Consider the following 15,113-nt stretch of genomic DNA (forward strand, 5'->3'; position numbering starts at 1 on the left):
CAAGGGCTTTGAATTTCTTGAAATAGGGAAACACTTCACTTTTCTATCTTAGGAAATAAACCCAGACCTTATGAGAAAAATCATCAATGAAAGTCAACATGTAGCGTTTCCTCCAAGGGAAGGAACTTTGGAGGGACCCCCCATAAATCCGAATGAATATAATCAAGAATGCGCTGTGTACGGTGTTTTGCTATGGAGAAACTAACTCTCTTCTGTTTCCCAAAAATGCAATGATCACAAAAGTCAAGTTTATCGGTATCGGTTTTACCAAGAAGATCTCTTTTGCTCAGAATGGTCATACCTTTCTCACTCATATGGCCCAGAAGCATATGCCATAAAGGGGTGAGATCATTGTCGGATAATGAAGTAGAAACTGTTGGAGATCTCGTCACTATTGAACTCTGCAGGTAATAAAGAGTTCCATGTCTTGTTCCTTTCATCAAGACCAGATCACCTTTTGAAACCTTGAGAACTCCACCTTCAACTGAATATTTACATCCAAGAGATTCAAGAGTACCGGAGAAATAAGGTTTCTTTTCTAGTCAGGAACATGACGAAAGTTGGTCAAGGTCTTGATAACACCATCATGGGTCCTAATTTTTGCAGTACCAATCCCAACAACGTTGCATGGGGCATCATTCCCTATTAGGACAACACCACAAGCTTTCTCATATATTGAAAACCAGTCTTTATGGGGACACACGTGATATGTACATCCAGAATTAAAAGCCCATTCAGAAGAATTTTTCTTATCAACAGAGACAGCCATCAAAACATCACATTTGGAATCACTTTCAACAACTCATGCTTCAGCGGTTTTCTGCAGTATTTTGTTATTTTCTTCTCTCTAGTTTATTCTTCAATTTATGACAATCACCAACTACGTGATTTGTCTTCTTGCAGTATTTGCAGAATTTGTCATTGTTGAATTTAAGGCCTCTAGACTTGGACCTAAAATTCTTTCTTGAACTCCCTCTATCATGGGATCTTCCTCTAACAGACAAACCTTGTCCTTTGTCTTCAGAACGCACTTCAAAATCAAATTTTTCTTTGGACAACAAATTAGATTTGACATCCTTATAACTCAGTGTTTGATTACCACCATATAGCATGATTTCTTTAAAGTGCTTATACGTAGAGGGTAGGGAGACCACCAACAATATTGCTTTATCCTCATTATCGACCTTAACATCTAAATTTATAGGTCAAGAATAACAGAGTTGAACTCATCAAGATGATTTTGAATGGGGGTACCTTCAGCCACAGAGAATGTGTATAACCGTTCCTTCAGACGAATTTTATTTGTGACACTTTTCGTCATGTATGTAGAGAGACTCTAACTTCAACCAGAGGCCTGCAGCAGTAGTCTTATGAATAACCTCACTAGGAACCGTTTTAGATAGACATAGTTGGATATTTGAAAGCGGCTTTTCATCCAATTCCTCCCATTGATCATCTGTCATAGACTCGGGTTTCCTGAATTTCCCAAGAAGAGCCTTCTTTAATCCGTTCTGGGTGAGAACGGCTTGCATTTAAACTTTCTTGATACTGAAGCTTATCTTGCCATCGAACTTCTCGATATCAAACTTGGTTACGGTAGTTATCCTGGATCTTGAACGCTCTGATGCCACTTGTTAAGAATTAAATGAGCGATGCAGCGGAACCTATTAGGATGCACCAACATAAGAACAACAATGCAAGAAAGCAATAAACGCAATGAACACAAGATTTACGTGGAAACCCAAGACGAGAAAAACCACGAGGCGCGAAGCGCAAATAAATCAACTATAACGTGAGGAGTACAAAATAATCTCAACAGGGTGTTGAAGCACAACGAGATCAAAGAGAATGAAAGATTACAATCTCTCAATGAAAACTCTCTCTACCTAAAGTGTGGAATATAGTCTTGTGTGTAGTCTTGATAGTTATTCTCTTTTTCTTGACGTTCTCACCGAAAATCTCCTTTAAATAGGGGTTGAAGACGTTCAAAATCCCAGTTAGAATGGGACAAGTCGGTCGAATCTCAGTTGGAACGGGACAATTATCGAATCCCAATTGAGATGGAACAATTTCAATAAACCCTTTTGGGACATATTCTAACATCAAGCCAACTAAGATTTCCTTTTATAACCTTGTCAAGTATCAAAAGCTAGAAATAATACTGCTGCTTTTCTAAGAGGGACACCCCGCTCTCTCTATATTTTTTAAAAAGTAATTATGGTATCCGGTCTAAGCTCCTAAGCATCTCAATTAATTATATAAGGCAACTATTACGTTATATATTAGCAATAGACATATCAAGTGATGTTATCCATCAAAACTTGAACAGGTGAAAATATATAAATCTAAAATTTAAACATGAGACCTCATAGATAGTTTTCAATCTATTTTATTTAGAAATTCGTTCAACAATACGGTACGTTGGTTCAAAAAAATCATAACAAATAACTTTTGGACCGGCATTTTTCTGCTACCTATCATTTCCCTTGTATCTCCCTCTAAAAATTTAAAGAGAACGGTAAAGGTCTCTTTTTTTTTTTTTTTTTGGAAATCCCAAGAAAATCAATTGCCGGTACTCTTTGGGTGCGCACTGGATAACCGGTCACTGCGCAACAGCTCAATATGTGATCATCAAGTGATTAATGTCACCTTCCAAGTTCCAAATTCAATCGCACCATCACGTCATTCTTCTTCCTCCTTTTGCATTCCTAATCTTGTCTATCGATTAGTGCATGTCTATTTCATGTAAATTTTCACTCTTTCTTACCTTCAAAGAAACATGGAACAAACAAAAAGCATAAATGAAAAACACCAGAGAGATTACGGTCCCCAGATATGAAGTGGACCTTATCTAACCTAGAACTTCTACGACACTCTAGATTTGAACATGTGATCTAAAACAATTGAGTCCGGAGCCAAAATGGCTTATTTTTGCAGCCATTAGACCAAAATGGGCTGCCTTTTTTTTTTTATACCACAATGGGTATTTCGTTGGTTATCCAACGAAATACCCACACAAGGCACTGTTCATAGCCGGATTTTTTTGTTGCATTTCGCTACACTTGTAGCGAAATGCAACAAATATTTTTTTTTTGCATTTTGTGTATTAAAAAACGAAATAGGATAAAAAAAAAAATTAATTTCGTTCATATAAAAATGAAATTGGAAAATATATATATATTTTGCATTTCGTTGGTATATCTATGAAATAGTAAGAATTTTTTTTTGTATTTTGTTTATTAAAAAACGAAATATGAAAATAATTTCTTTTGTATTTCGTTTATATAAAAAAAATAGGAAAATAATTTTATTTTCATTTCGTTTATATAAAAACGAAATAGGAATACATATATATATATATATATATATATATATATATATATATATATATATATATATATATATATATATATATATATATATTTTGTATTTCATTTATATAAAAACGAAATAGGAAAATAATTATTTTTTTCGTTTATATACCAACAAAATATATATTCATATAAAAAAATAATATTTTCCAATTTCGTTTTTATATAAATGAAATACAAAAAATATATATATATATATATATATATATATATATTTATCCTATTTCATTGGTATATGTGTTCCTATTTCGTTTTTATATATAAAATTATTTTCCTATTTTTTATATAAACAAAATACAAAAATACAAATAAATTATTTTCATATTTCGTTTTTAGATGAACGAAATAAAAAAAAATCTTATTTCGTTTTTTAATAAACAAAAAAACAAATAGTTGTAAAATCAAGACATAACTTTATTTTGAATATAAATATAATTCTAAAAAATATAGGGAGAAAAACTAGTTGTAAAGTCGTCAAACTTTAGATGGTCATAACTTTGCGCTCGGACGTCCGTTTTACGCGTTTCTTTTTTGAACTTGCATATTTTTTCGAGATCTATGCGGAAAAATGCCGTAAGGCGGTTTGGCCGAGCCGATTTAAAAAAAAAAACAGCTTTTATCCCATTCAATTTCAATTTTCCCCCAAATTGGCGTGAAATTTTCAGTTTTATTTACTTATAAGATGATGATACGCAATAGATTTCAACGTAAAAATCTTGGGGTAATGTAGCTGTGAATGTCAATTTTACTTCTGCGGTTTCAATTTTTGAAAATAAAGCTGACTAATTTTCTCGACATATAAAGTTGACTAATAAACGAAATATAAAAAAGAAAAAAATAAAAAATATACTATTTCGTTGATATACCAATGAAATGCAAATAAATAAATAAATAAATAAATATATATATATATATATATATATATATATATATATATATATATATATATATATATATATAGATATAGATATATATTCCTATTTCATTGGTATATAAACGAAAAAAAATAATTATTTTCCTGTTTCGTTTTTATATAAATGAAATACAAAAAAAATATATATATTTATCCTATTTCATTGGTATATGAAATATATATATATATATATATATATGTATTCCTATTTCGTTTTTATATAAACGAAATGAAAATAAAATTATTTTCCTATTTTTTTATATAAACGAAATACAAAAATACAAAAAAAATTATTTTCATATTTCGTTTTTTAATAAACGAAATACAAAAATTTTTTCTTACTATTTCGTAGATATACCAACGAAATGCAAAATATATATATATTTTCCAATTTCGTTTTTATATGAACGAAATTAATTTGTTTTTATCCTATTTCGTTTTTTAATACACGAAATGCAAAATATATATATATATATATATATATATATAATTTCGTATTTCGTTTTTTTATTCACGAAATGCAAAAAAAAAAAAACACATATTTCGTTTATTAATTCACGAAATGCAAAAAAAAAAAAAAAAATTGTTGCATTTCGTTGATTAACTCACGAAATGCAAAAAAAAAAATAAAAAAAAATTGTTGCATTTCGCTACAAGTGTAGCGAAATGCAACTATGAACAGTGCCTTGTGTGGGTATTTCGTTGGATAACCAACGAAATACCCATTGTGGTATAAAAAAAAAGGCAGCCTATTTTGATCTAATGACTGCAAAAATAAGTCATTTTGGCTCCGGACTCTAAAACAATTTTTGAACTATATTTGTCACTACACTAAAATATCTTCTTATGTCCAGGAGATCAGAGACGGATTCAAGGCTTTGAACATTCAAAGTCCGATTTCGGAGTTCTAACACACGATTTATTGGATTCAAAATATATATATTTGCTCTTATTTAATTAGTGAGATTTTTAATCACATATAAGAGTGTGAGTCAAAGTCACTAAATTCGGATGAATCCGTAATTTATGCACTACGTCCGCCACTAAATGAGATTCAACAATTTATACACGATTAAAAGAATTATTGTTTTCTCCCATTTACACAATATAATCTCTTGATGGAGGAAATTCCAATAAAATCCCCTTACATCCACCTAGATATCTCTGCCCTGATCACATATCAAGATTAAAGATACTTATTTTAATATACTGAAACCCCTTGCCTCCGCCTAGCTTCTCCCTGGTCACACATATCTAGAGTAAAGACATCTACTTTAGTTAGTTGTATACTTGCATCATAAAGAAAATGTCTTATGAGGAACATTAGATGAAGTTGAAGCGATACATATAGCATGTGTATATAACATCGGATAACGCATACAACCAATCAAGTGGTTAGAATATTCCTGGTCTAAATTTTGTGGGTATCGCTGCCAAAAGCACTAAATAATTGATTTTAAGAATCAGAACAATATCATTTGGGAAGAAACAAGAAAAGAAAACTGTACGTACTGTAGCATTCATCATACTAGTTGCCCATATGCATGCAGCGTTCCAACGTGTCATTCCCCGATTTGTTGGGTGGATTGAATTCTTGTAGGATGTGCTTTTGTATGGTTCACAATGAATAATGGCATTTGCATTAGCTTTGACTCTGAATAACAATAATTCCATTTGGACCTTCCAAAAGGAGGAGGAAATGAAAAGGATCTCTTTAATTAAATGGCATTTGCATTAGCTTTGACTCTGAATAACAATAATTCCATTTGGACCTTCCAAAAGGAGGAGGAAATGAAAAGGATCTCTTCCAATTAACTTTCCTTCTTCACACAAAAGATATCACGTCTCTTGATTCCCTCCACCCCACCCCCAAACAAGAAAGTTTAGGTGACAAATTTATGAGAAAATTCAATATTTTTTTAAAAAATAATCTTGTTAGGACTTATGCTTAGCACCAAAGCATAAGATATATCTTTTAGATAAAGTAATTTTACTTAGTTGTATATATTTAATTCATGAACGTTTGACTAGTACTTATCTTAAATTCGTAGCTAAGGTGTCGCATAGTGATAAATGAAAGGGGTTGAGAATCATAACGTCTTAGGTAAACATTAGGTGATTTTTCCCCATCTGTTCTTGTCTTGGTGGACAGAGAGTTAATACCTGTTGCTAGTGGGAGGTGGAAGGTATCTCTGGAATTAGTCGAGGTGCGCGCAAGCTGGCCCGAACACCACGATTATAAAACAAAAACTTATCTTAAATTCTATTGGTGGGTGCAAACTCCGAAGATATAGAAGTTTACCCACTGATGACTTCTTACCTACATAACTCCCTTCGGTCTTATATAAATAATTATTTAGCCATTTTAATTTGATCCAGAATAAGTGATTTTTTAGAAAATCAAGAAGATACTTGATCTAGAATAAGGAATATTTATAAGGAGTGGAGGTCTCAAACTTTAGAAAATATTTTTAATCTCAATCTAGAATAAGGAGTATTAACTCTTTTTTTCTTTTCAAGATTATCCTTATCTACCAAAATGATTGAACAAATTTCTAACGTCTTTCAACACTTCTTTACATTTTCCTATACATAGATTAAAATAGAAAAGATACGTGTTTTTAATCAAATAACCCTCTTCATTAATGTTATTATGTGATTTTCTAAATAAGTGTGTCAAACCCAAAAGAAAGTCACATATGTAAAACCGAAGGGAGTATATAACTTTTGATTTTGATTCTCATTCTCCATATACAAAATATGAGAGTTGCTAAATTGCCGCACTAATTTGACCCAAATTTGGCCACACTTATGTAAAAACTACCATAACTTTTACTATACAATTTTAAATTAAGATAAGCTTTAAGAAGAAAAGATAGAAATGACATTAAGTAAGCATAAATTATTAAATTTGACCTAAATAGTCATATGAATTTACCTCATTTATGCCATTATGGCCAAAATAGTGTGGTCAAAAGATCATTCCGTAAAAATAAGACATGCAGTAATTTTTTTGAGAAACCTCATAATTGGTCTCTTCGATTGAAAATCCCAATTGTACCTTGTATACTAGTAGTAAAAAAGTATGACAACAGATCATGGCCCCATTGACAATTTGCAAGCATGTGGGTTCTCTTTGGTGGTTGATCCTGATTAGCCCCAACTTCCACTAATTTCCCATGTGACGTCTAAGATTAATTGCATTTGCCTAATCAAAATTTACAATTCTACATGTACCTCCATTAAGTAAGCTTATTTTGGAAGTAATTATATGGATTCAAAAGGAAGTGACTATCTGGAAGCACAACTGTTAATACAAAAATAGAAGAGCATCGTGGAGTAATGCTACCTAATGCAAAACTTAAAATATCCATTCAGAGGCCGATTCAACATTTAAATACTATAAATTTAATATTTAAAAATATTCATATTGAACCCATTATAATTTTTAAATTATGAATTCATATTTGTTATAAATTTATATTTCGCATTGAAAATATGTCTATCGCCTCAGTGTCTATATAAATAGATGACCTTATTAACAAGGAAGTAAAATGATGAAAGTGAGCTAAGTCAGTACGGAATTCGTTAGAAGATTTAACATGTCGTTAAAGTATCCAACTACCAATAGGACGATGCCAGCTTGTCTATTTTCTGAGGTTATTTTAGGAGCTAGCTAGAGGACATTAGCTGTATGGAGCAATACCAACAATTACTACGCTATCATGTTTGATTCACCTATTACTACTAATCAATAATGGAGATGTGGGCTAAATGATCTCTCTAACCTTAACTCAAGAACTCTGATTCGAATTGAAAAACAAAAAAACTTCTGATAGAGAGCACTTTACAACTCAAAATAGCTTAGTCAATGTGCATCTAAATTAATCAAACCAATTAAGACAGGTGGATAGAATACGTGATAGATTAAAAAAATGAGTTGGAGAGTGGGCAGGAGGGGGAAGTTGGGGAGACAGTCATTTGCACTACCATTATGGATTGATCAAAGGTGGAGTTTGAGGGAGCGCAAGAGGTTCATCCAAATTTTCTTTGCTGTAAAATTACACTATTTTATAAAATCAAAATTAATTTTTATGCATATACAATGTGAGTTGATTTTTTTTTTTTGACTTTTTTATATTTTGGATGCTTTTTATTAAATCCTAATTCGACCGCAGAAATTTAGTGATGACTCAACATACTGTCACAAAGTTTCATCTATAGACAAGCCTTTCCCTTTCTTGTTTTCCTAACCTTGGCCCCTTCTCATGCGTGAAAATGAAAAGGCAAAGGAATGGGTCTAGAATGGAATATACGGGTTTTCGGGAATAGAGTGGCTTTTACTCAGTATATATATTAAGAAATTTATTAAATATGCATATAAATATTTGATTTTGAACCCAATTATTATTATATATTAATTTAAAATGACTATAAAAACCTATAAAATTTAAATTATGAATCTGGCTTTAGGCGAAATAAAAAAATGCCAACTATACTTGCTAAACCTTCACGTAAACCTAAGTATTGTTAGTACTCGTCATTTTTTCTACTTTATATTGAAGCTAATGTTAGTAAGAGCCGGCTTGGATGGACTTATGCCTATAAGCTGCAAACAGCTTATAAGCTAAAAAAAATAAGTTTGGGTAGTCTAACTTATTTTTTTTGGCTTATAAGCTGTTTTAAGTTTATAAACTGTTTTAGATAAACTAAGTCAAATAGACCCAATTATTTTTTTGAGCTTATTTTAAGCATAAAATGACTTTAAGCTGACCAGCCAAACACTCAAAAAAGCTAAAAACAGCTTATAAGCAACTTATAAGCCAATCCAAACGGGCTCTAAGTTAATGTTCTAACCTCATTTCTAGCTCACAATAAATATGCGAACCAAACCCTTATAAATACTTCCTTCTTTCTAACATTTAGCGCTTCACACTCCAATGATTCATTTTACTTCTATTAATGTTAGCATTCAACATTTTCAATAACGTACTATACTTGGCCGCAAATCCAGATTATAATTTTGTAAATTATCTCAAATTTGTCAACGCATTAAACAGCTGTTGCATCTACACTGTTGATTAAGAAAAATAGACAAATACCCTACCTCAATTTCCCTGGTCTCAATTGAACTTATATACGTACAATATCTGACGTGTCGAAAACCCCTTTATCATTAAACATTAACGAACCAAACGTCAGTCCTGAATTGTTTTTCCTTTTTTCCCAAACAATATTTTCAAAATATTGCTTGGTTATACATTAGTATGATTTTTGCAGATGAGTTTTTTCATATCTGTAAACTGGTTTTGATCACTTTTCAAGCGATTTTTTTTTTTCCAAGTGAAAAGCTTGAACTTCAAGTACGTACCATCTTTCAACTTCTTCAAATACTACTCTTTGAAATATTACTCAGTTCATGTGCAAACACCTACAGCGTATTAAACTTCTTTGACATAATATTCGTACTTATTGTATCAATTAGGAGGAGACCTGGGATAAGGACGGCGGGTGGGGGGCCGGGGGTAGGATTATGAGGAGAGAAATAAGCAATATATATCCAAATAAGTTACCAATTCATCCACTTGACGGTGGACCAAACAAAACAGAAAATGAATAATCATCCATTATACCAAAACATAATCAACAGTACTAACACTTAATGATTCGTTTAACGTCTAACTTTAGTTTTTCCTGATATGATGCAAAGTTAATTATGCCAAAGTTGAGTTTCTGAATAATTTGGCACCCGGTTTCAAAGAGTTCACGGAGGAAAATGCATGCAAAAGTTATATGCTTGATTCTTACCACACAGTTTCTTCCAATAACACAGGAGAAACGACAGCATTAGTGGCAGATAAAAGTAGACATGACTATTGGTTCCAGCTAAAAAGAGGTTTTCTCTGTGACTGAGATTTAACAGGATATTCACCTCAATCTTATGCTGAGTCCAGTTAAAAATTATATTTCTTACTTTCTCCTGCTCTCCAGCCTATATCAGTTCACTATCAAAGCTCAAAATAACCAGATGTAATTTGTAAAGTAAGTGGGAATAACCTAAAGCCTGTTACAACTGGTCCCATTGTCTTGAGATAAGAACCCTTTATGACCACAAAATGATACTTCCAAATACAAACAAACCTGCTGCAATCAGTCAGTAGTACCTTCCAACTTTAGAAGATAATGTTGCAATAGAATCCTGCTGCTATAGCCTACCTTTTAAATCTTTTGGCCTAATCATTCATTCCCATATTTTTCTTTAAACTAGAAAGTCCAGAAACCAAACATAATATCATTCCTACTTCATCATTAAAATCTCCCTTTCTATTCCCATTTCCCCTCCTTTTCTTTGAAGGCCTTCTTGCAGCAATGGTAACTAGACTCAGCTATTCTCTTCCATTTTATAGAATATAAGGGTATCTCTTCTTTAATATCTCATTAAAGCTTTCTTTCAATCATGCACAGGTTTTGGTTGATAACCATGCTGGCAAAGATGGTGCAGAAAATGAAAATCTGGTTGATTTTAGAGGAAATCCGGTTGATAAGTCTCGAACCGGGGGATGGCTAGCTGCAGGACTCATCCTAGGTGCCCTCCCTAACAAAGAACTTTGTCTAATATCTTGAGCGTAACAAATGTTTTTGCAGTCTCATAACTGAAATTTTTGTTATAGGAACCGAGCTATCAGAAAGGGTATGTGTCATAGGGATAGCAATGAACTTAGTCACATACTTGGTCGGAGATTTACATCTTCCATCCTCCAAATCTGCCAACATTGTCACCAACTTCATGGGCACACTTAATCTTCTTGGTCTTCTAGGTGGTTTCCTGGCAGATGCTAAACTTGGCCGTTATTTGACTGTTGCAATCTTTGCTTCAATTGCTGCTTTGGTAAGATTCTTGAGCCAATTAAATATAGAGAAGTTGTCTCCAATATCAACAAGGAAAATCTGAAATGGCCAAAAGGATAGTCATTCTAATAAACAGCATGTAGCCTAGATTTAATAAAAGAAAATGGCCTGGAAAGGAAATAAGACCTGTGAGCAATTCTAGCCTCAGTGTCTAGTTTTCCAACTGGTAAAAGATTTGCTACACACTTAAATCATTACCTGTAAAGTTGAATTGTTTCTTTCAGAATTGTGAACTTTCTACATATTATGACATAGATCATAGCCTAGATCATTTACATGCTTCTACAAGTTTTACATCTTCTACATATTATATTGTCCATGAATGAAAAAAATACCGTTTTAACACTTGAACTTCCATAATATGTATCTCGTGTCTAACCAGGGAGTAACACTGTTGACAATGGCAACAACCATTCGAAGCATGATCCCCCCTGCATGTAACCCAAGAAAACGTGATCAATGCATTGAAGCCAGCGGCCATCAACTTGCTCTTCTCTATACGGCACTATACACCCTAGCTCTTGGTGGCGGTGGAATCAAGTCAAATGTTTCCGGGTTTGGGTCAGACCAATTTGACCCATCAGATCCTAAGGAAAACAAGGCCATGATATACTTCTTCAACAGGTTCTATTTCTGCATAACCCTTGGTTCTTTGTTTGCAGTGACTGTGTTGGTGTATTTACAAGACGATGTAGGAAGAGGATGGGGATATGGAATATCAGCAGGCACGATGGTCCTGGCAGTGGCTGTATTGATTGGTGGAAGAACATTGTATAGATTCAAGAAGCCTCAAGGAAGTCCTTTGACTATCATATGGAGGGTTCTGTTCTTGGCTTGGAGGAAGAGAAAGCTTTCCTATCCTTCTGATGCTGGCTTTTTGAACGAATATCACAACGCAAAAGTCCCACATACACATAGGCTGAGGTAATCATGATCTTAAAAGTAAAAATAACATCCTGCAGAAGCATATCTAACTAATTGTAGTCACCCAAATAAGACTAATATCTACTATCCATGTAAAACACTGTTAACAATGGTAGAGCATGAACTAGACCATTTGAAAGCATAAGGCAATAGGGTGGCAACCCAGTACGCTAGGCAGACCTAATCATAATAAACAGAATGCACAAAATGAGCAATAGGTATTACAACGGAATCTTCAACCAACATATATCCACAGGGTTAATCTCTCAGATGGTCACTCAACTAACAATTATTATCTCAGAAAGTCACCTATCATCTTGATCCAAATTCCTTCAACAAAGAAAGTGACCTTTTGAGATAATAATTATTAGTTGAATGATCATCTGAGAATCAATCCTATATGCACAGGCAATTGCATCAGAATGTACTATGCAGTCACTGAAATTTTAACATACATGGCCAGGGATTAACCTGAATGTAGTTGTTTTAGGACAAATTAAGAATCATCATATGAAATTAGTAGTAAAAAGCAATTATTTGATTTAAAAAGAAGCTAACCAGTACTAGTACTTGTTATGAAATAGGTGTCTTGACAAGGCAGCCATTCTTGATGACTATGCAGCTGAAAATGAAAACAGGAAGAACCCTTGGATAGTTTCAACAGTTACAGAAGTTGAAGAAGTGAAAATGGTGCTTAAACTGATTCCCATATGGTCCACGTCCATACTTTTTTGGACAGTATACTCTCAAATGAATACCTTCACCATTGAACAAGCTACCGCCATGAATCGGAATGTCGGCAACTTTGCCATCCCTGCAGGGTCCTTTTCCGTCGTTCTCTTTATTAGCATACTTCTCTTCACTTCCATGAATGAAAGGGTCACTGTACGTATTGCCAGAAAAATCACTCACAAAAGCCAAGGAATCACAAGCCTTCAGAGAGTTGGAATTGGACTATTACTCGCTACAGCTGGTATGGTAGCTTCAGCTCTGGTGGAAAGACGAAGGAGGTTACATGCCATCCACGACCACTTCAAAATAAGAGCTTTTTGGCTAGTCCCTCAATTCTTCATTGTAGGTGCTGGGGAAGCTTTTGCCTATGTAGGTCAGCTAGAATTTTTCATCAGGGAGGCACCAGAAAGGATGAAATCTATGAGCACAGGCCTATTTCTCAGCTCAGTCTCAATGGGATATTTCTTGAGTAGCTTGCTAGTGTCCCTTGTACAGGCAGCAACAAAAGGAAGATGGCTTAAAAGCAATTTGAACAAAGGAAAGCTGGATCTCTTCTACTGGATGCTAGCAGTTCTTGGAGTAATTAATTTCTTGATTTTCATTGTTTTCTCAATGAAACACAAATACAAGGACCAGAACGTTAGCAGTCTTGGGGATTCCGCAAAAGAGCTCGGAAGCTGGAAGGATTTGACCCTCGACAACAAGGAAAAGAAACTCGGAGCACAGGAGAAGGAGGAAGCTTAAATACTTTATTAAGATAATCTGCGTTTTTAAGTTTTTATAATCAAATACAGCTAAGTACTTCATTAAGATGGCGAACCATAGCATGTAAGCTTTCAACGAATCATTTCTTTCCGGAGTTTGTATTATAGGACAATATTCAATTCTTAAAGGCATCAATACTAATTTGCCACTAGTCTTGAGTTCTGTTTAGGTTAAAACATTTTTCTTTCCTGATACATTAGATGTTCTAAGGACATCAGAGTGCAGAAAGATGATTAATTCAGCAAACGCAATGTGATATTGACACTACAAAGCAGGCTGAAGTGAGAACATGGTCATATTTCTTGTTTTTAAGTAACAGAATAACTATGTATCTGGATTTCTCAGCTAGGGAAGGTGCACTACTGTTGAAGTGAGAAAAAGAAATCTTTAAAATTACAGAATAAGCTTACAGATGAGGACATAAGGTTTCTGATAATTTTAGGGAAGAAAACTAAGGTGAGATCTGTTAATACAGAAAGGGAAGAAGGGCTTCTGCCTTTGGCATTTCCTTATAAGTTAGTCTTTGGGCTTTACTTGAAAATATTCTCTCTGTTCCAAAATTTTAGTCCCATTCTGTTTTGATGGTCAATTTGAGAAATTTTTGCTTCCATATTGCCACAGATTTATTCACTTTTTAAAAACATAGCAACATTCCAATTTGAAACTGACAACATAATACATTTAAAGGTTTTTTTTTTTTTTTTAATCAGTTTATACATTTGAAAGTTTTGGTCAATTGTACTTTCTTTGACACTTGGAAAGCGAAAATTGACAGCAGTATGGGACTTGGGAAAAAATTTGTATAAGTTCTTCATAAAAGATTTTTGATTGTTTAGACACAATTAGCAGAAAATTCAGAAAACAACCTAAGATACACCAGGTTAGCATAAACCAGAAATTAATTGCTTCAATGCAAGTCCCGCTAAAGTAAGGTCTGTGTACACCCACCCTCCCCAGATCCCACTTGTGAGGTTATAATGGGTTGTTGTTGTTGTTGATGTTGCAAGTCCAACTAAGGACTTTTTATGTTTACATCAGATGAACTGCACAGTTACCGCATACCTATGTTGCCCGGACTCTTCAAAAATAGCGTGGGTGAGTGTCGGATACTCCAAAAGTAGTGTATTTTTGGAGAATCCAACACGCGTGCGACAACATTTTTGGAGAGTCCGAGCAACATAGCCGCATACTACTTTGCCGGAACAGAGTGATGGCTCACAACCAAGAGAGGGCACAGAGCTCAATGCTCAGCCTATCTTTCTTTATGAGCTGTATATATCTGTCATTCTGTAGCAATCACAATCGATACCTTAACATAAGCAATAGCGACAAATCAAAATTAGTAGTACTAAGGATGACATATCACATGCAAGGAATAGCAAATGTCTCAAAAATCTGCTTATCCACAGACCTAGGCTAGTAAATATGACCATTATTTTAGATTACATATTTTATGAGGAACATTTCCAGGAATTTTCTGCAGCAGAGGTATTCGAATG

At 33.6% G+C, this 15,113-nt stretch overlaps 1 protein-coding gene and 1 long non-coding RNA gene across 2 annotated transcripts; one reads left to right on the forward strand and one right to left on the reverse strand.

The window, feature by feature from the left end:
- Positions 1 to 10,315: 10,315 nt before the first annotated feature.
- Positions 10,316 to 11,576, reverse strand: LOC132616915 (uncharacterized). Its single transcript, XR_009573478.1, has 2 exons — positions 11,320 to 11,576; positions 10,316 to 11,232 (listed from the first exon to the last, which is right to left on the reverse strand). It is a non-coding gene; the product is annotated as an uncharacterized LOC132616915 (long non-coding RNA).
- LOC132616914 (protein NRT1/ PTR FAMILY 6.4-like) lies at positions 10,489 to 13,765 on the forward strand. Its single transcript, XM_060331678.1, has 5 exons — positions 10,489 to 10,656; positions 10,750 to 10,870; positions 10,956 to 11,173; positions 11,576 to 12,117; positions 12,702 to 13,765. The coding sequence occupies exons 1-5, from the start codon at positions 10,654 to 10,656 to the stop codon at positions 13,591 to 13,593; spliced, it is 1,776 nt and encodes a 591-aa protein (XP_060187661.1). The 5' UTR covers positions 10,489 to 10,653; the 3' UTR covers positions 13,594 to 13,765.
- The last annotated feature ends 1,348 nt before the right edge of the window (positions 13,766 to 15,113 follow it).

Source organism: Lycium barbarum, chromosome 11 (genome assembly GCF_019175385.1).
Source record: "Lycium barbarum isolate Lr01 chromosome 11, ASM1917538v2, whole genome shotgun sequence".
NCBI lineage: Eukaryota > Viridiplantae > Streptophyta > Magnoliopsida > Solanales > Solanaceae > Lycium > Lycium barbarum.

Bases quoted from the DNA above. Each gene is read 5' to 3' on its own strand.
- LOC132616914 (XM_060331678.1), top strand. The intron at 10,871-10,955 runs GTGCCCTCCCTA...TTTTTGTTATAG, and splicing joins AGCTGCAGGACTCATCCTAG to GAACCGAGCTATCAGAAAGG. The intron at 11,174-11,575 runs GTAAGATTCTTG...GTGTCTAACCAG, and splicing joins TTGCTTCAATTGCTGCTTTG to GGAGTAACACTGTTGACAAT.